Source organism: Amblyomma maculatum, chromosome 6 (genome assembly GCF_055883805.1).
Source record: "Amblyomma maculatum isolate TAMU_Amacu chromosome 6, ASM5588380v1, whole genome shotgun sequence".
Taxonomy (NCBI): domain Eukaryota; kingdom Metazoa; phylum Arthropoda; class Arachnida; order Ixodida; family Ixodidae; genus Amblyomma; species Amblyomma maculatum.
Window position 1 is genome coordinate 33,659,858 of NC_139349.1, and position 19,996 is coordinate 33,679,853.

General features: G+C 45.4%; 1 protein-coding gene across 1 annotated transcript in view; it reads left to right on the top strand.

Moving 5' to 3' along the window:
• Positions 1 to 1,134: 1,134 nt before the first annotated feature.
• Positions 1,135 to 19,996, top strand: part of LOC146185449 (glycine receptor subunit alpha-2-like) — a 29,859-nt gene continuing 10,997 nt past the window's right edge. The window contains exons 1-3 of the mRNA XM_084605531.1: positions 1,135 to 1,286; positions 14,922 to 15,022; positions 16,342 to 16,409. Of these exons, the coding sequence (XP_084461657.1) occupies positions 1,219 to 1,286; positions 14,922 to 15,022; positions 16,342 to 16,409 (237 nt within the window). The 5' untranslated portion in view covers positions 1,135 to 1,218. The remainder of the gene's footprint in view (positions 1,287 to 14,921; positions 15,023 to 16,341; positions 16,410 to 19,996) is intronic.

Genomic DNA, 19,996 nt, shown 5'->3' on the forward strand with positions numbered 1-19,996 from the left:
CTGGTTATCACCCACAGACGAATGGCCTCACGGAGAGACTCAATAAAACGATCGAAACGTACATAGACTCCCAGCACAAGACCTGGGACGAGATTCTCCCGTACGTCACATATGCCTACAACACTGCCATCCAAGAGACTACGCGTTTTACGCCATTTCGCCTGCTCTATGGATGCGACGTTCAGACGATGTTAGATGCCATGCTTCCGTGCTGCACGGATAATCCTCTCATCCCAGACGCTGAGCAGTTTGCTCAGCGCGCCGAGGAAGCACGTCAACTTGCCCGCATCCACATTCAGCAACAGCAGGGAAAAGATACGCGCCGCTACAACCTCCGTCATCGACACGTCACAATATTCTCTTTGTTGCCCTATTTTTATTGCTTTATAAGGTAATGTGTGTTTGGGGTATGCATACATCAAAAAGAACACTGCTCGAAGTATATATTCTCTTTATTTTGGTAGCATCGAAGTCGATAAGAAGGACAATAATATTCTCTTCAATTCGCTTAAACATGAGAACATTTCGAATAGAATAATGTTATGTTGTGTTTCTTGTCAGGTGCCTGTGTCGGTGACCTAAGTACCGTGCTTATCTTTCTCTGTTAACATGCTGAATTTAAAAAGCAGGTATTCAAAGGCATTTCTTTATCTTAATTCATTTTCGCCGAACTGCACACTGCAATTCACACATGATAACCTTCATAAGAACTTACAAGTCCAGCGTTTTCTGTAATCTTTCCACAGGACGACATTAAGCCGGCATTACCCAAGAAGGAGTTTAATTCAACTGATCATCGACGCCTGACCCGATACTACGCCATCATCAAAACAGTGGAGTGGAGGGCACTGACTCTTGGCGCCGTCATTGTTTCTCCTGAGCTCGTGGAAGTAGGTGAGTGAGAACTTCACACGCTAACCGCCGCCAGAAGCTGTGGACGCAGTGTCTTGACCGCTGTCTCTAGCGGTAGACGATGCCACTTCTCTCGCGTGCGGCTGGCGAGAAAGAGAGATAGGATATATGGAAGGTGATAAACGTAGCGGTGACGTTGCCAGATAGTGGTGACGTAGAGGCTTATATAAGGGCCCCTGCCGGAACTGCAAGCGGCCATGCATGGGGCAACGATCCCTCCTCTCCGACGCCTCTGCTCTAGAAGCGAAACAGTGACGGGCTCTCTCGGCAGGTGTACTGTTGCCCCTCCGGCTGTTGAAAGCGAAAATGAGCGTCCGAAAGCAAGACTTCGCGCTTCTCTTCCTAGCAACATTCGCTGCGATGCTCGTTCAAAGGTAAAGCACCGCATGCCTTCGTGTCAGTATCATAACCATTTTCGTTCGCAATATTTTAATGCAGACCATCGTCCTATTTTCCCACTTGTTGATTGCTCGACCAATGTGTTTTTGTATGTGTGGTTTCACCGTGAGGTGCCTCATGACTGCCGAATTCTCCTAAATAATAGAAACGTGAATAGTGACAGCCGTTCTGTGCAGGCTTTGGCCAGACACACTGCAGAACTATAAAAAGTTTCTACGACACGAACATTCCTCAGGATATTTCCCTGCAAAGCAGCCTTCGTCGCGTATTCGTAGCTTCCAAAAGCGGACCGGTGCGCACGTGATGCAAAGCGACAGTGACGTGAGGATGCACGTGACAGTGGCACGACAGTGACGGGTTGCATCCAACGTAATTAAACCCACCATGTTATGCCATAAACTCCAGCAAACGCCTGCTTTGCCCAAAAATATTTTAACGGGCTGGTTTTGTGCTAATTATGTTGAGCGGTAATATTTAGGGGTATGTTCTATATGACACGTGGGGTTCCGAGCAACTCCACCCGTATTCTTTGTTTCTACTCAAAATGAAAAGGAGATGTATGTGTTAGGAAAACAGATAATCTACCTCAGGCCTGCACAGCATACTTCAAGATATTTTTTTCTCTTCGGCACAAGACGTAATGAGTTTAGTGTTGACCTAATTATTTCATTTTCTATTTCAATAATATACAGAGCGAAGGAAGATTCAACACAACACCATATCGGGAGACTGTGCAATAAGGAATCAATTTTCAGGTTTCGCTCCCAGCTTACGGTAATGGCATTCATATATACACATATGTGCTGCAAACATCTCAAATTTGACGCTTGGGACATTCAGGGTCACAGCCCAAGAGACTGCGCGCGGTCGCAAGGTAGAATTCAGTGACATGGAATATATCTCAGCTACTTACTGGATTCGATACTATTATATCAATGCGTAAGGCAAGCACTAAATCGATGCGAAATATTCAGATATTTTATTATTGAAAGTTTCAGAACTATGCCTTTCAAACGACTCTTGTCTCACTCGTACAAGTTTTTGCACTTTTGGGAAGTTTTTGCGCCAAAATTGCTCGCTAAATGCCTATGCGCAAAGTGAGATGCGATGCGTTGAATATCCCCCAATTATTTCATGCAACTGTTTGCACGCCTTTTTTTTTTTTTTTTGAAAAGTTTCTCTTGCTTTCTTTTTAGAAAAATACAAGCTCATGTTCGCGTCTCTTACTTGCATTCCCGACTGTCTTCTCCTTCCTATCTCTATACTCGCCTTCCCCACTTCAATTGCTATTGTGGTCTCGCGTCTACGAGCTGCCCCCAATCAATCCTGTGCTTTTCAATTCGGTACGAACGCTGTAATCAGACATGGCATGGTTTTTCGCTTGCATAGACATTCTTCCGCGACTCTTCCAGACGTAAGGTTCGCGACCGGAGGAGCTATCAGCGTCAATGACGCCCATTTCGAAAGCATCCTTTTCTCATTGACAGTGTCGCCAAAGACCGAACTCTTCCACTAAAAAACTCTGGCTTCGCCAGCAATTCTACCAGGACACCTCTTTGCCAATACACACCCTCCCTTCTATACGAAAAGCTTGCGACAGGCTTTCATAGGGCAACACGAGTAGTGCAGGTAACCGAGGACGGATCTTCGATGGGTATATACGATGGACAATATTTGCCACTAATGCACTGTATAGTACGCGTGAGCTGTACCTATGGCGCATATATATATAAAGCGAAATATGGCGACAGCCCCTGGGTTCCAAGCAACTCTGTTCAACGTCTTTTTGGCTAACATATTCATCCGCCAAAAGTTAAGTAACAAATGTTGCACCCAGAGCACAGCAAATTCATTTAATGATTCTAATTTTTGTCAGCAAGATTTCGCAGGCTCTATATGTAATAAATTAATCCCATATAATAAACTTTTCTTGCCAGTCTCGCCCAACAGCACTTTCTGTGTGTTCAAGGTCTTCCATATGGCAACGTTACTTTGCCGTCCGTCACTCGAACCGCACTCAGAACAGAAATTGCAATAGTTTTCTGATAAACAATTTCTAAACGTAGTATTCTTACATATTGTCTAGCCTAAATATGTCCGCAGAGCTTTCCTTGGTAGGCTCCTAGTTTCTGCTATAATCTTCAAAAACGTGCCCTATTGGATATTTACGACTTCTGGCTAGCTCACGACGAACTTCAAAAGCAAGATGTTTCCATGAAACGGAAGCTCAGACAATGTCCATCAATATGTTCATTATAACATTTCACAGTGCCCTCAGAATAAAATAGCATTAAAGCGCACCGCAATAGTTCGCTGTGGAAAGTCTGAATTACTCTGTGTGAGCACATGACAAACACCAGAAGCACAATTTCGCTATGCATTGGAAGCATAAGCCGTTTGTACCAATGTTTTCATATAAGTACCCTACAATGTTTCACAGATGGGGCCCAATAAATTTCAAAAACCCGACTAATTGGTTTTCTATTGCAGTTTTCACTTTACAACAAAATTTTTGGACCCATCAGAAGCTTTCACCAATTTCCATAAACATGTGCACAACAATATCAGATAATATCCCACAGTTGCGTCACGAATAAAATCTATCTCAGAATCCTGGACATTCTCTTCCCGTTGTTCACATGTTCGCGACGATAACCATAACTGCAGGTAGAGCAGTCATGAACCAGATTTCTAGCTGCTGGGGAAAATTTAAAAAAAAAAACAAACAAAAAAACACCATGGTCTTCTTGCGGGTGAAGCTGTGTGCAGTCACCTTCAGTGGCGGATTCTGTGCGTGTAAGTTTTGAGCCTGCTGCCTTATCTGACGCTCCCTTGAGCGTGCCGCGTTATCTCAGCAGTAACAATTAGCTCTCAGCAAAATACGACCCCGACAGTGTCGTCAGGGTGTATAAAGCTTGGAACTGATAAATGAAAGGCTAACCACCGTGCCTGGTCTCAAATTCGCATTTTACCTCGCGCTTTCCTCACTTCTTGCATCCGCAAAGAGGGACACCTTTCCAGGAGCAAATCCGGACAGGTTACGGACTGCAGTGTAGTTTGTTTCTAGGAGAAAAAAATGTATCAAGTGTTTGATGCAATGTACACTTTTATCAACCATTAAGCTTCATGCATTCACTTTGCCAGGGCAAGGAAACTGATTGATTGATTTATTGATTGGTTGATTGATTGATTGATTGATTGATTGATTGATTGATTGATTGATTGATTGATTGATTGATTGATTGATTGATTGATTGACAAAGCTACATTGTTCGATTAGGCACACCCTAGTAAAGGGCTCTGGATTCATTTCGGTACGACTTGAGGTTTCGCATTCTGGCAGCAGTGAAGCTTATCTAAACCAAAATACGGTACAAGGGCATTCTTGCGTTGTAAATTTATCGGATTCATGCTAGGGTACGACCGACAACCTCGGGTTCATCAGGCGAGTGCAAATGTTTCACGTCAGTGGGTAAAGGGCCACAGGAACACGGGCGGGGGGGGGGGGGAGTAAAATCACTGATAAACGTGTTCATTGTGTAGAACGAGTGCTTTTGAGCAATCGCCCAAAGTGTAATTTCTTGAAACGAAGCCAACCGTTTATTATTCATTTTTAAACACGGCTTCTTTTGAAATTCGAGGTAGGGTGCCCTGATGCCTTTCGCCTCGGAGGCGGAAGACATCGAGGCCCCCTAATTCGATGGCAGATAGGGCGACATCTGGTGGTGAACTTTGGGAGTATTCTTGAGACAACTGACGTCACAGGTATCAGGTTGCCATTCGCTGCTGCCACTAGGGCCGGAACGTCACGAACAGACTTTCGGTAGCTGCGAGTCTTCTGCTATCTCGTGCACTGCGTGAACCCCTGAGGTACAGCCTGAGGCATGCGCGAGCAAAGTCAATGCCTTCGCGCACATAGTTCAGGTGCTGTAACACCGCGTAAAGACGAACTATTAGGAAACATGCCGTTGTCGCCGGCCAACAGCTGTCACCCGCTTGCTATCCGGCAGTCGGGATGACGTGGCACGTCGCGGAAACTTGTTGCCGCGCTCTTGTTAGGAAGAGCCGCTCGCTTCGGCGCTATTCGCCCAAATTCCTAAGCTGTGCATTGTGAAAAATTAAATAGCGGAAGAGACTTTCCTTTAGTCTGAACTTGCTTTGACGATGAAAGAGGACAAGTAAATGCTCGTGGGCACAGTACCGATGACGTACCGCTTTGGTGCACAGTTTTAAGCGTTGCTTTCGTGTGTGCGAATCTGCTGATTTTGGAGAACAAAAATCACCAATTTTAGTGAAATAAAATATCCGTTGAGTATAGTTTTGGCTACAGTGAACTAAAATCGACGATTGCTTACATCGCCGGACGCGCGTACAATCGCCACGAAGCGCCGTTGTGTCGTCGGCGATACTTGTGGAGAGCAAACTAGGCCGATTGAGGACGGCGGCCGAACACACCTCTTATCGAGCTTATTTTATTATTAGATAAGCTTCCCATTAATGCGGTGACGAAAGACGAACCTTTGTTACTACGGTGAGGCCACTGACTCGTTCCGAAGTGCTGTCCGCTGAAACCGACTATGCCTAGCGACGAGTGGGCAGGCAAGGAGCAGGCTTAGTCCTGGCGAGCACGCCGAAGGCGCCGTTGCCGAAATCTCCGTACTTGTGCAGGCATACTGCTGTTGCAAGCAGACCTTACGATAAAATTTGCCTTTCCTGATACGAACCTACACTGGGTATCAAACCAAACAGCGTTTCACTGCTGCGCAGTTCCGTGGTCTATAGGCTACGGCGATCAAAATTAACGCCGTCAGCTGACTGTCGGCGCGTCATCTGCGACAGCTTTCACAAATTTTAGTAAATGAAAATTGCGATCGAGTACAGTTTTGGCTACAGGGTGTTATAATCGACAGTTGCATACATCGCAGCATGCGCGTAAAATCCCCTCGAAGCTCCACTGGCCAGGTGCGCCAGACACGCATGCAGCAACGGAGCAAGTCATAATGGGCCGTTTTAGCCAACACAAGCGGTCACCGTACGCACATCTTTATCAATTAACTCATAGTCAATTATCTGATTACCGCTGCCGCATACATTTCTATCGGCGGCTCCATAGCCATTTGCCTGGCGTGTTTTGCGCGTCCGCTGCTTCAGCTTGAGTCCATGTCAAAGATAAGCCCTACTATATACTTCGTTAACTTCGTCTCACAAGCTTTTTGCAGCACTGTGAAGGGCAGGGGCGACCTCGTCTAATCAGGATCATGCGCACTACAATAGGTAGAACTGATGCTTGGGCGAGTTGGTATGCCATTTTTCTGAAGAACAGCGCGACTTGGACAAGGACGGAAGGAAGACAACACGGACAGGCGCTATCTGTGTTGTCTTCCTTCCGTCATTGTCCAAGTCGCGCTGTTCTTCAGAAAAATACAATAGGTAACCGAGTTACTAAACTCCTGTCGCACCGAAAATTGGTGAGGGAGACAGTAGGAGCACAATTATCATTATAGCGCATAGGGGCGAGAGGCGCTTGGCACTAATCACAGTTACATATCATAGTGCAAATGATCCTGAATGGGCCAGAGCTCATCTGATTGGGTGGAGCTGCAAACATCTTGTGCTAAGACATTTGCATCGGGTGGGAGAGTTGTAGAAATTCCTCCTCTCTGGACAGCGGAAACCGTTTACATGACTGTCCAGTGAACAATATGGCAGTGCCCAGGGAGCCCAAAATGCAAAGGAGGCGAACCGAACGGAGCAAGCGTCCCAACCGGAAGTCAAACCAACTGCTCGGTGACATGTTTGTGGGAGGAGCATGTTGCGGCAGTAATCTTTATTTTTGTTCGCTTTCGTTGCGGCGCGCTCCAGCCTATGAATTTTCAATCGCCGCTTAGCTCTGGTTAAAGAGCCCTAGATGGTCGAAATTTTCGAAGCCATCCATGACGACGTCCCTTATAGCGTGAATCGCTTTAATACGCTAAACCCTACAAGCCAGAAACCAATTCCCTCGTTTGTCGAACCACTGTTCGGCATGAACCACATGTGTACACGGTACGGCACGTAACTTGAGCCAAGAAATTCAAAAAAGCAGGACACCGTGGCTGGGTGAAACCAAAGCCATATTGTTTGCCTTCATACGGCTCTCCTCGGGATATTTTATATTTAGCATATTTAGAAAATTACCTATACATAATTACGATTTTTTTTTTACTATTCACTTTAAGGTCAGGTGCATTAAACTGTAAATGGATAGTGGAAATCAATATGAAATGGGCAAGGGCAGGGCATGTAATAGGAAGACAGGATAACCGGTGGTCGCTATAGGGTAACAAATTCGATTCCGAGGGAAGAAAACAGTAGCAGGGGACAGCAGAAAATTAGGAGGGCGGATGAGGTTAAGAAGTTCGCAGGGGTTAAGTGGATGCAGCTAGCACATGACCGAGCTAATTGGAGGAATATGGGAGAGGCATTCACCCTGCGGTGGGTGTTGACCCGCTCGATGATGATGATGACGACGACGACAATGATGATGGTGATGATGATGATGGCATTAGCAAACAACGGATCTAATTTTTTAGCAATTTACCTCCTGCCTGGTCCTCTTCTGTATGTTTTTGTAGCGAAAGCTACACTGCGGTAGGTATTCAAGCCATCGGCGTGGCACCGTGGCACCGAAGAAGAAGAAGAAGAAGAAGATGATGATGATGATGATGATGGTGGTGGTGGTGGTGGTGGTGGTGGTGGTGGTGGTGGTGGTGGTGGTCGTGGTAAAGAGAAAGAAGAAGAAGAAAAGAAGAGAAGAGATAACTCAGTAGTTGGTAGAGGCGAACTACAACCGCGAGTTGCTATGACAGAAGTTTCGTTCGAACATTCTGACGGCGGTCTGCCCTGGAGTTCGACTTAGAGACGATGTCGAAGTCTTCTACACCCGAATGATCAACGACAAGAGGCAAGGTGTGCTCATACGTGAAATGATTCCCCTATGGCATAAATAAAGCTTAAGCCATGGAGTAAACTATTATGCGCAAAAGTCATGTCCTTACTTTGAAGCCGAACCTAAGCGTAGCCATGCAGATTGCTTTCACGTAACTCTAGGTTTAACCACAAGCTAAACCACAGCTAATTTTTTGCGTGTATGTGGCAATTAAATCACGCTCTCAAAATACAAACAATTTCCACATGACTGCGCTCATGTTCTACCGTCTACAGTTCAGCGTCTCCCACCACGTTTGAACGAAATAAACGTGTACGCTGACCGTGACCAAGTGAGCGGCCGGCGCTCAGTGAAACGGGCCGCACAATTACACAAATAAACAAAAAAGGATGCTGCCTTGAACTACACGAGTTCGCTTCTTTCTATTATTTTGTTTTTCTGTGGTATCGCTCAGCAAAAGCTATCTATGAGCTGGCCGTCCGTGTCCTCCTCAACACCTATTACAAACCACGGTGCGAGGCTTCAATTTTCCCTCAAAATGTACTCACACAGTTTCTAAACTATGTTGACCGAGGCGTTGGCCACTCAAATAATAACCCAGCCGTGATGGTGCAGTGGTTAAGGTGCATGACTACTGTGCCGGAGTACCCGGGTTTGAACCCGACCGCCGGTGCTTGTGTTTCGATTGATGCGGAACGGAGTGGCGTCCCTGTACTGAGCGATGTCAGTGCACGTTAAACAACCCCAGGTGGTCGAAATTTCCGGAGTCCTCCACTACGGCGTCTCTCATACCTTGGGTTAATCAAACCAAATAAACCGCTCAAATATTGGGCACAAATATTGGGCCAAGTGTTGGTACAACGCTGGCAACGTACGGGTATTCGTAGCACCGCACATTGACAGCGTTGTACCAACATTGGGCCAAAGGTTGTTCTGCCTGAGACGGTAAGAGCGCGCGCACTTTTCAATTAAACCGCGTTTTGCAAAGCTAAAGCACAGTAGAGCAAGCGCAATGACGTCTCTGTTTGTCATATTTAGTGGGCTTACTTAAAGGTGGAAAAACGAATCAGGTATACGTTGGTATAGAAAAAAAAAAACGGAGCAGCTGTTTTCTAGACCTACTACTTAATGAAACACAAAAAAAAAACTCTAATGTGAATAATAATAATAATAATAATAATAATAATAATAATAATAATAATACTAATAATAATAATAATAATAATAATAATAATAATAATAATAATAATAATAATAATAATAATAATAATAATAATAATAATAATAATAATAATAATAATAATAATAATAATAATAATAATGATGAATTGACAGTTATTCTTAGCTGATGATCTAATTAAGCGCAACCCTATTACATTCAGGAGCGCCACAACTTCGGCGCGCGGGTTTTCTTCCTTTTTTTTTTTTTAACCTTTCGTTCAAGTTAGATGAAACATCCTGTGCACAAACCGAAGTTGCGGAAATAAAGAATATAAATGGTATAAAGCGGTAACCGCATGAGGCGACAACCCCTAGCGATCCGTCGCGCGACGCCGCCGCCAACGCCTGTCGTTGTCGCTGGTGCATACCGCACGGAGCGACTGGGCTCAGCGACAGAGAGGCGCGTTTTCAGCGTTGCTCTGTTACCGCCGCCTCGTCATTCGGTCAAGGGGAATGCAATCACGCTATATCCCATTTCTAACACTAAACAGCATGAAGTACGATAAAACACTGATGAAATTTCTTGTAACGCATCGTATTTTAAAGGGTCACAGCGCAGCGGTGCGCTACTACACTGCGATGCCGACTTGCATTGCAAGCAGCGACTTTCTTCTGCTCCTTTCGGAAATTAATATCTAGCCACGCTAACCTTTTTCTTTCTTTTATTACCCTTCCAAGCTTTACTGAATTATTTCGATGCACTCATATACACACAGATCAGACGAAGTGAGCGCGTGAAGGCACCAGGTTTTTCGCCCAAACCGGACTAGGAAAACAAACTTCGCACGCAATAAAAAGAAAAAAAAAGCCAGAACGGAAGTTGAGCACCCTGAAGCGCTCTGCGATTGGCTGCCTCGCGAGCTGCTTCCGGGCGACACGCGAAATTTTCTAAAAACCCAGAAACCGAGCGACGGCGACGAGCGGCAATGCTTTGGCGGCCCTCAGCCCGTCGCGCGACGGCGTCGCGCGGCATGTCGCCGCGAATTGTCGCCTCATGCGGTTAGCGCTTAAACCGCAAAGGAGGAAGATACCACACAAAACGCCTGCACTATCGGCGTGATCAGGAACATGAGAGTGCGCAAAAGTGCTGAAAACAAGGAGAGTGCGCGCCATAGGTGCCCCTATATATATATATATATATATATATATATATATATATATATATATATATATATATATTGGGTGGTGGGAAGGTTCCAAAATGTGCATTTACTGCTGAGAAAATGGAATTCAAAATAGAACACTTTTTCGCCAGTCTACTCATGCTCGCAACGTCAGAATGGAAAAAGGTTACGTGATCGCTGTTGGAAGCAAGCAGCAGTATATCATAGCCCGAAAGATTCGCGTAAAAGTATCATTTAAGCGCAGTTTGTGGAAACAAGCGCTGTTGCCGATGCGGGTATTTTGTATTTTTGTTGTCAGGACCTAATAGCGTATCGGCATCACTGTCCCAGGCCAATTTTTCCCCACTGTCCTTTAAAGCCACACATTTGACAGTCACTAAACAAACAAAAAAAAGCGCATTTTGTTTTCTACGCTAAAACACTATTTTGAATTAATAATTTAGCTTCGAGCCGGCGCACGAGGAAAACATTACAGTCAGAAGCGTGCACGATTACCTCGAAAGGAGCTTTCATTCCATGTTTAACTTGTTCTGAACAAAAAGAGTGAAAATCGCTATGCTAAAGGGCGGCATGTAAATTACCACTAAGAGACACATTCTGCGCAAACTTCGAATAAAAACCTTGTTCGTCCCAGCTGACGTGCGCAGCTGTTCCATGCATCTTCGCTCCTTCGTCCCAACTTCCCCTGACCTCAGGTCAATCTAAAAAAAGAAAAGCGTATTAAATATAAACTGGTCAATGTCAAACGCCTGCAGGGCGTGCTTTGAACACCCAGCACTTCCTCCTAAACCTGGGGAAAAAAATATGTGCCAGAAATAAGCTGATTTTTCGACGTCTGAGCACAAGTTCTTGCCCAACTGTTTTCTCAGTGCATATTTCCAGCGGTCCGAGATTCCACTCAGCATTTTCACTAGACTTCGCAGTATACAGCCAAACATTTTCTCACGACTAGCCTCAAGAAGCTGCATGAAGCTCGAGTCGTTGAAGCCGGGTCACTTCTGACGCATCGTGCGAACGCAGAAGGAAGCAGTTTACGTTATAAATTCCAAAGTTCAATGACCCGAAGTGACACAGGTGCCTTAGCGGAGGGTTCGTATTAACTTCGACTACCTCGGCTTATTTAAAGTGTGCTGGCATCGCCCAGCTCACGGGCTTCTTGTGCGGTTCATCTCCATCAAACGTGGCCGCCAGGTCCGGAATCGACAACGCAAAACATTCCTCGCTTCGGTTACTTAAGGCGCCTTGTTGCAACAACAGAATAAGCCGAAATAAGCTTCACGGCTAACAGAAGTGGTATTTTTGTCTCCACGCACCACCAAACGTAAGCTCAAAGCAGTAATGAGCAGAATCGGCATAGGAGAACGATCGCAAAAGTCGGTCTTCCATATTGCTCTTCTGGCCTATAATATGCCATTGGTAGCTGTTCCTTGTAATGTCAAGGCCGATATCTGCAGCAATAATAACGGTCTTGACAATAAAGAAACAGAATATTAGCAAAACAAAAAGCAAAAATAATCACTACAAAGTCTGCGCCTTTTCTGTTGTTTCCTCGGCCACAGGTCGCTGCTTCTAGCAGGCGGCCTCGCAACCTACTGCTTCCCAGTGTCGGCAATAAGCGTCAATAAACTGCGCAAGTCATGCAAGGGCACGCCCTAGAGTTTAACCTTTCTGGCGAACACGGTTCATTAGAGCCACCTTATCGTATAATCCTTTGGGCGACGTTAATAACCATGCGGGCGCCCGTCCACTGCATGACCAGAACAGGGCCGCCTGCCGACAAAAGTGGACAGATAGGCTCCGCGCGCAAAGGCCCTTCGTATCACATAGCCAAGCCAATCAAGGCAGCCTCAGCCACCTTAATGACGTAAACGCCTCCTTTCTTTAGTGAAGACCAGCACTCACTTGTTTCCGCTTCATCAGTGCTGCATCGTGAGCACCACATTATACAACACCGAGGCAACAAAGTCAGGACAACTCTGTCGCCTTACTCTGCTCCTTTACATGACATGTTGCGCTAAAGAACAAGTATATATATATATATATATATATATATATATATATATATATATATATATATATATATATATATAAACTTTACCCGACCTTGAGAAGCTACGCAACGAAAGATAGAAGGGGTAATTGCACTTAAGATAGGCAATATTTGAGACTCATGATGCCTCGTGCAAGGTGCACAGGTGGACTTATTGCCCGATGGTGCACTTATTATTGTGTGCAGTTGTTGTTGCTCTCTTACACAACGAAGCTGCACTCTCAGTGTTTTTCTTTTTCAGCCGCGAAAAGAATACCTGATGACGTGTACTATAAAGCACTATAGTCCCCACTTCCCAGAGCTGAGTGCATGTAATACTTGTTTTACAAAAGAAGGTTGCCGTTCTTAATCTCCGCCATAATGTTTGACTTAGTCACATTAATTTTTACATCCTTTATCGTTCCTTAATGCGCAAAAAATCTAACTTCTCAACAACAATACAAATACTACAGCGTCTGTCATAGCCCGGGTCGCTTTGGGACGTTAAATCTCATAAAACAAACATACCAAACCAAACCATTAGTCTTAATCAACAATTTCTAATCATCAATCAATCCTGTGTACGACCCTATAACCGCATACAAACCATGCAACATTTGCAGAATTTTTCAAAACACTTACAGACCCTCTCTCTCAAACTGGCGTATGCTATCACGCAATAACCCGCGTTTTTGCATACTGTCATGCACTGTGTTTCGATTCTTTTCTACTCAGTACATGACATCGTTTCCACGAACAGTACCCTCAGACTGGATGTCACCTGTGGACCGACCGTACAGAGGAGGTGGTGTTTATTTAAAATGAACAATAACTTTGTTCTCGTGAGCGACTATACTCTCTCAAGGAAGCCGCGGACGGACATCTGCATGTCGATTTGAGCCTTGCGTTCGTATCGAACTCGTGCATGTACAGCAGTCACTGTTGCTGTTGCACTGCGTATGCGATTCGGAAGGAGAAAGCGCAAACAGGCGACTTGGAAAAACATTTGCACGACGTGCGTCGCATCGAGGCGCTGAGCTAGCGCAAAGAAGCGACACAATACACTAGGCTATTTATTTCCAACTGCGGGCAACGTGCCACGAGAATGGCAAAACTAACGAGTCGTTTACGTCATGCAATGCGAGGCATCAGGCATCACGGTGTGTAATAGGACATGGTTGCTGCGCTTCATAGAGCAAGAAAGCAATACGGCTAGATAGAGATGATGAATTTTAGTCGACCAGCCGCAATATATGCTATGCGAGCAGATAAACAACGCCGCGTGATTTTCAGGCGTAACCAGAACGATGGTCGACCACCATGGTGGTGCAGCCACTGATATCGTAGGGAAGAACAAGAATAGTTTTCTGTCCTTCCCCGGTAGGCAGAAGTGGCAGTACAATCCTGTATTCTTGAGGTCCTTCCAAAACGATGCTCCGCGGCCATCAGTGGCCGTTACCACAGCTCGCGAGGAGCCAGCCATACTGCGTCTGCTCACTACAGCGTCCAGAAGCAGAGTGACTGAGTGCCCTGTCTTCTTACTCTGATGAGATGAAATCGCTCTTTTCCCTACAAAGTTCGCGTGTTCTTTCGGCTGATTTATCACAGTTCCTTTAAATTCCTAAAGAAATCGACTTTAAACTGTACATATGAAAGTACTGCGTCCGTCATAAGACCGCGTTCAGCTACGAGTTGCCCCTCCCCGCTCAGAGTGCTAGCTGAGTTAGTATTACCGTCACAAATAAATTTTTTTTCTCACCCGACTACATTACCAGAGTACCCGGGTACAAACCCAGCCCCCGGGGGCTGCATTTCGGTAGAGGCTGTGTTGTGCGACATCAGTGCATGTTAAAAAATCACAGGTGGTCGAAATTTCCAGCGCCCTCCACTACGGCGTCTCTCATAGCCTGAGCAACTTTGGGATGCTAAACCCCATAAAGTAAACTAAACTACTTTTTTAGTACTGTTGCTTTCTCTTAATTAGCAAAATGTTTACTTTATTTTCAACTGCGAATTTTTGTGCCGGCAATCAGATCTGGCCCCAAAGACGTGTGTGGATGTTGCTGTACGTACGTAAGTTTCCGCCAACTATCAGCTACTAACACTACCGTTACAAAAGAAATTCCACAGTTGCAGCATTCAGCACATATGTAGAACGCCCTAATGTAGCAGCCTTTCCCACACACACATACACACAAAAAATACATGAGCAGCCCAAAATTCTACTAAGCCCCCGAAAGCACAGTAGGAAAATACGCGATTCAGCAGAAACTCCAAACTGAATTTCTTGGGTCCTTTGTTTTTACAGGCATTGCGTCCAGGCCATGATAGAAGCCCAGGACATCATATTCAGCAACATTACCTCGCCCACAATCTACAACAAGCGGGTGCGACCGTACTACGCCATTGGTGAGCAACGCCTTTTGTGAAACCTGGCACAATAAGAAGTCAATCTCTCTCTCTCTCTCTCTCTCTCTCTCTCTCTCTCTCTCTCTCTCTCTCTCTCTCTCTCTCTCTCTCTCTCTCACTTGTACCGCTTCTTCGGGAAGGCTACTCTACAGCAACAAAAAGCCTGTTTGCTTTTAGATTACCATTTTCCTCGAACAACAAATCAAAGGATAAAAAATTACTGTTGGCCACGACACTGCCTTTGTCGCCTAAGCTGGTTAGCAGATAGCTTTACATCGAATCTGTTAGAAGTACTTATCAGATATCTTCTCGGTCCCTAGTCCCTAAACGAATGAAGGGAGAGTCGATGGGAGTAATTGTCTGAACGTTCGACCCATGCATGTGTTCCATGCAGTAATTACCACATGTAAGTCAACTGCGTCAAAGGGCGTCTTGCTTAAGGCATTTGGTCTGCTCCAGATGGGGTCGAAGATTTTTCCTCGCTGTGCATCATTTGTTTCATTTACAAGCAGAGGGCACATTCACACTTCTTTGCTGCGCTGTGTGAGCTCTACTCCGAATTATAAAATGTGGTGATACAAGAAGCATGGGATAATCCGCAAAGAATACTACCAGCTCGTGTGGTTTGTAATGACTTCTTCAGAGAAATAATTGCTATAAACGATAGTGTTGCTCCAACAATGTCACGCTACATAACTTGTAATGAACGTAGCCTGATATTTTGAGCCTGTAATGAAGAACTGCGCATTGGCTCTTCTCGTTGCTTCTTGCAATTTCGCTTTAGCTATGAAGCGTTCTCAAAGACAATCGGTTGAAAAAGAAACGGACTACACCTCTTGCAATCTGGGGTGGAAAATATAACTAAATGTTCTTGCCCACCGATGTATGGAGTCGAAAATATCAACACACAAGCTCGCACTAATTCACACACAAGTTGGCGCTTCATATAATGTCAAAGATATGACTACAATTACTTATACCTCCGTAGTTATCATTGCCTCCCCGCGCTTCTCTCTCCCCCCCCCCCCTTTCCGCCCTTTTATTTTACTCCTCTTTCCCCGTGAGCAGCGTGGAAATGTACGGCACGCTGGCTCCGAACCTGCCCTCCCCTCTGAATCTGTATGCATCGGCCTATCATCTCTCCACGCACATTGCGGGGCAAGACCCTCTGAATCTGTATACATCGGCCTATCATCTCTTCACACACATTGCGGGGCAAGACCGAGCTCGTATGCGGCACAGCCGATGAGACTTTGCGACTATGCTCACGTTGTGCATTCTCGTAGCCCTCACGACGCGCGTTCAAACTGCTTCCGCAGGTCGCCCCGTCGTCGTCAACACGAGCATAGTCCTCTACAGCATGGCGTCCACCAACGACCTGCACACGGTGAGCGGCTGATACTCGTCATTGCACTTTTTTCTCTTGTTGCTTCGAGAAAGACAGTGTCACACATTTCGGTGTCTCGGACGTTTACCTACACTTGAAACCTTCCACGGTGCTGTGTGCACAGTTATGCACATCATGATTTCGCTCCTTGCTTTAGTGGCGCGTTAGAGCTAGCCGTGCTTTCTTCGACTGGACGAATTTAGCGCTTCTCGTGGCAAGACAGCGGTGTATTTTAAGTGACCGCTTATGCATCTCTTTCAGCCGAGAAGCCTTCGACGTCGTAGTAGCAGTATACTTGTAGTTCTCGGTACTGCGTGTCGGAAATAATCGAGTGCTTCGTAGACATCATATCATGGTAATTTGTGGTACTAGTGATCGATGACTGATTTTTGTGTGACAGGCGAAGGCGAGTTTACGAAATAATTGTAATTAATTGATTATTTGAAGAATTAAGGAAATGAAAAATGGAAAAAAGGAGGGTTAAAAAATGTCAAAAATTCTCAGAATGAAAAGGCAATGTTTCCTGTTGTTAATTAGGAAAATGTAGAGTGTGTAATTGATCAATTAACAACTACAATAACTGAAAAAATTAAAAGTAAAAAAGGGTGTCGAAATGATCAAAATCTAATGCTTTATGTGGCTAATTAAGGAAATTTATCGCACCAATTGGTCAATTATATATTTTAAATGATTGATAAAAATGAAAAATTGGAAAATGGGGGCTTCAAAGGTGTCAGAATGCTGGGAATGAGAAATTTATGCTTGATGATGCTAACTAAGAAAATTTAAACTCAAATTGATAAATTAACTGAATGATCTGAAAAAAAAAACTAATTTTCTAGCGACTGCATGAAAATATCAAAACGGTGAGCTTGCAAATACGTCCCCCGTCAGTTTCACGCGAAAAGACTGACATCCGCATTCTTGACTACAGCATTATAACCGCATTGTTAGATTCCAGCGTGGTATCTGTGAAGCCTCCTTCAAGCAAATGCCCCCCCCCCCAAAAAAAAAAAAAAAAGAAAAAACGAAAACTCAGTGCCATTAGTTCTCAAACCCAGGCGAAGGAAAAAAAAAAAAACCAACTGCTAGGGCCACTGCATTAGAACAGTGCGACATCTCGGTAGTATTTTTTTTTCTTTATTGCATGGTAAAACTTTCTGAAATGAGAAAACCGAACAGCTCATGTCACCAATCACTACGTTTCCTCATGTGCTGAGCTGCCAGCCTTTCACCCTGTGCTACCGATGTCTTCATTTCCTGTGCCAAAGCTGCATTAGGGATTTTAATTAGGCCTCGTTCATCCGAATGAAATCTTGAAGCGCCCGTTAAATACTTCGCTAAACATGGCGAGTCGTCACAATAAAGCAAAACTAAACGAAGCAATAAAAGAAAGCGAGCTTCGATCTCTGGCATATCCAGTCACTGCGATCGTCGCCGCTTTGATGCTGCTAATACTGATGGAAGTGATGATGAGCTGATGACTATTATGCTATAAAAGAAGTAAAAGTTAAATTGAGCAGAACTTAGCTAAACGTGGCAAGGTGTGTAAAACCAAAGCAAAATGAAACAAAATTTAGCAAAACGGGTGCTAAACATTGCCGCTGCATTTCTATCCATGCCTACCCGAGCTAAAACGCCGCTTGATTATTTTTTCTACGTTTCTTCGGTCACACCGATTTTAAACAAAGAAAAAACTTTATTTTTGTCAGTTCTATACATCTTCTTGAATTCGCTGCGCTGTTTCCCGTTGGCCACTTAAGGTGGACAAGAGTGCTTGGCTCTCGGCGACCTCCAAACCTTGTAGCCAACAGTCCGCAGATGTACCGCGGTGTCCAAAGACGCCGCAGCCTCCCACTCCAGAGTATTGTTTACGCGGAGCTTCGCACGTGCTTTGAACCGGGGCAGATGATGATAAACTCTTTATTTACTCCCAAAGAAGGGGAACCAGCCGAATGACTGGTCGCATTGCTTAGAGAAGGTCAGCAGGGATCCCTTGGGACTCTGCGCCTTCCAATGCGCGCAAATTGAGCTGGCGCTGTTGAGCGAGCTCGGTGGTACGCAGGAAGGACTCCCACGCATCCAGTGTAGCTGTATTGTCTGCGTTGTGTCATGTACGTGTCCACACCATGTGACTGAATATGGCCGGTTGTGAGCAGTGTTTGCACGTAGGTGCAATAAGATTTGGGAAAACTTTGCTATATAGCCATGGGTTTGGAAAGGTCCCTGTTTGTATTTTGCGCCACTGGACGGCCTCGCGCCGGGATAGTTCCCGGTGTGCAGGGGGGTATAGACACCTTTCGAGCCGATAATGCTGGAGGATGTCCGTGTATGTAAGAAGGCGTAAATGAGTGCCTTGGTGAGTGTCAGAAGAAGCGGCAGGCTGAGGAGGGTGCTCCGCCCGGTAGCTGAGTACTCGGGCTAGAGCATGCGCCTGTGCGTTCCCGCTGAGCGCCTCACGAGCTGGGGCCCATATGAGAAGACGAGGTGTAGACGGTAAGGGGAGAGATCGGACACAACGCAAGCACTCGCGACTCACAAGCTGGATGATAAGCGGCGACCATCTGATAAAAAAAGTCGTGGCACAACACTGCAATCATTGCAGAAAGCAGCGGCGAACTGGAAGCAACCGGCTTTCTGAGCGCCATCGCCGACAAGCTGCTGTATATTTGATTGCCTCTTCTCACGTACGACTGCAGCAAAGCTGGTTTGGTCTGCCGCGTCGACCTGCCCACGAGCTGAATTCCTCAGCTGATGTTTTAACTCCATGACTGCTGCTTAATTAGTTACCGTTAGTTAGTATTGCATACAGCTGTCAAAGATACCCACTTTGTCATAGTGTCAAAGATACCCACCGCAAACATTGCACAGAGTAGAAGCAATCTGTGCACTATGTATTCAATACTTAAGGTATTAATTACGACAGTTCATATGAAGTCAATTTCGCAGGGCAAACTGCAGTTTAAACCCCCCTTTTTTTTTTTCATCAATCGCCTTTTTTTATTACCAAGCGCCACTGCGTAAACATGCGAGATCGTCCATTTTTGCTTTTACGGTTATAAGCTAGTCTGCTTCTCGAAAATTAACCTCGTAGAGGATTTCCAAGATTTTGCTTTAAGGCCACTTCACGGAAGGCACGACTAGGATGCAACTCAGTATGCGTCGGTAGACGCTTCCGCAACCTGTGGCGCAACCTGTGGCGCGTATACCTTATTCCACGTTAGCGGGGATGAACCGCTGTCGCGGTAGCCGTATCCAAATGAAGACAAAATGCGGAAACGGATGTGCGCTTTGCGATGTCAGTGCCCGATAAGAAACCGCAGGTATTCTAAAGTACCGCGCCTCACATAATTCACGTGCAGATTCTAGACGTTAAGCCCCACTAGCACACAGCATACCGAGAAAGGCCTTTTCATGTACAGCTATCCACGTGTCTGCATGCTCAGGGTTATGCAACAGTGCAGGTTCGGTGCGCAAGCATGACACGAGGCAAGGCATGAGGGCTCTGTGCTTGCTTACTCGAGCCCAATCAGCACGTGTTCAGAACCGTTACGTAAGGAATATAACGCCCACGCCATGTGGATGAC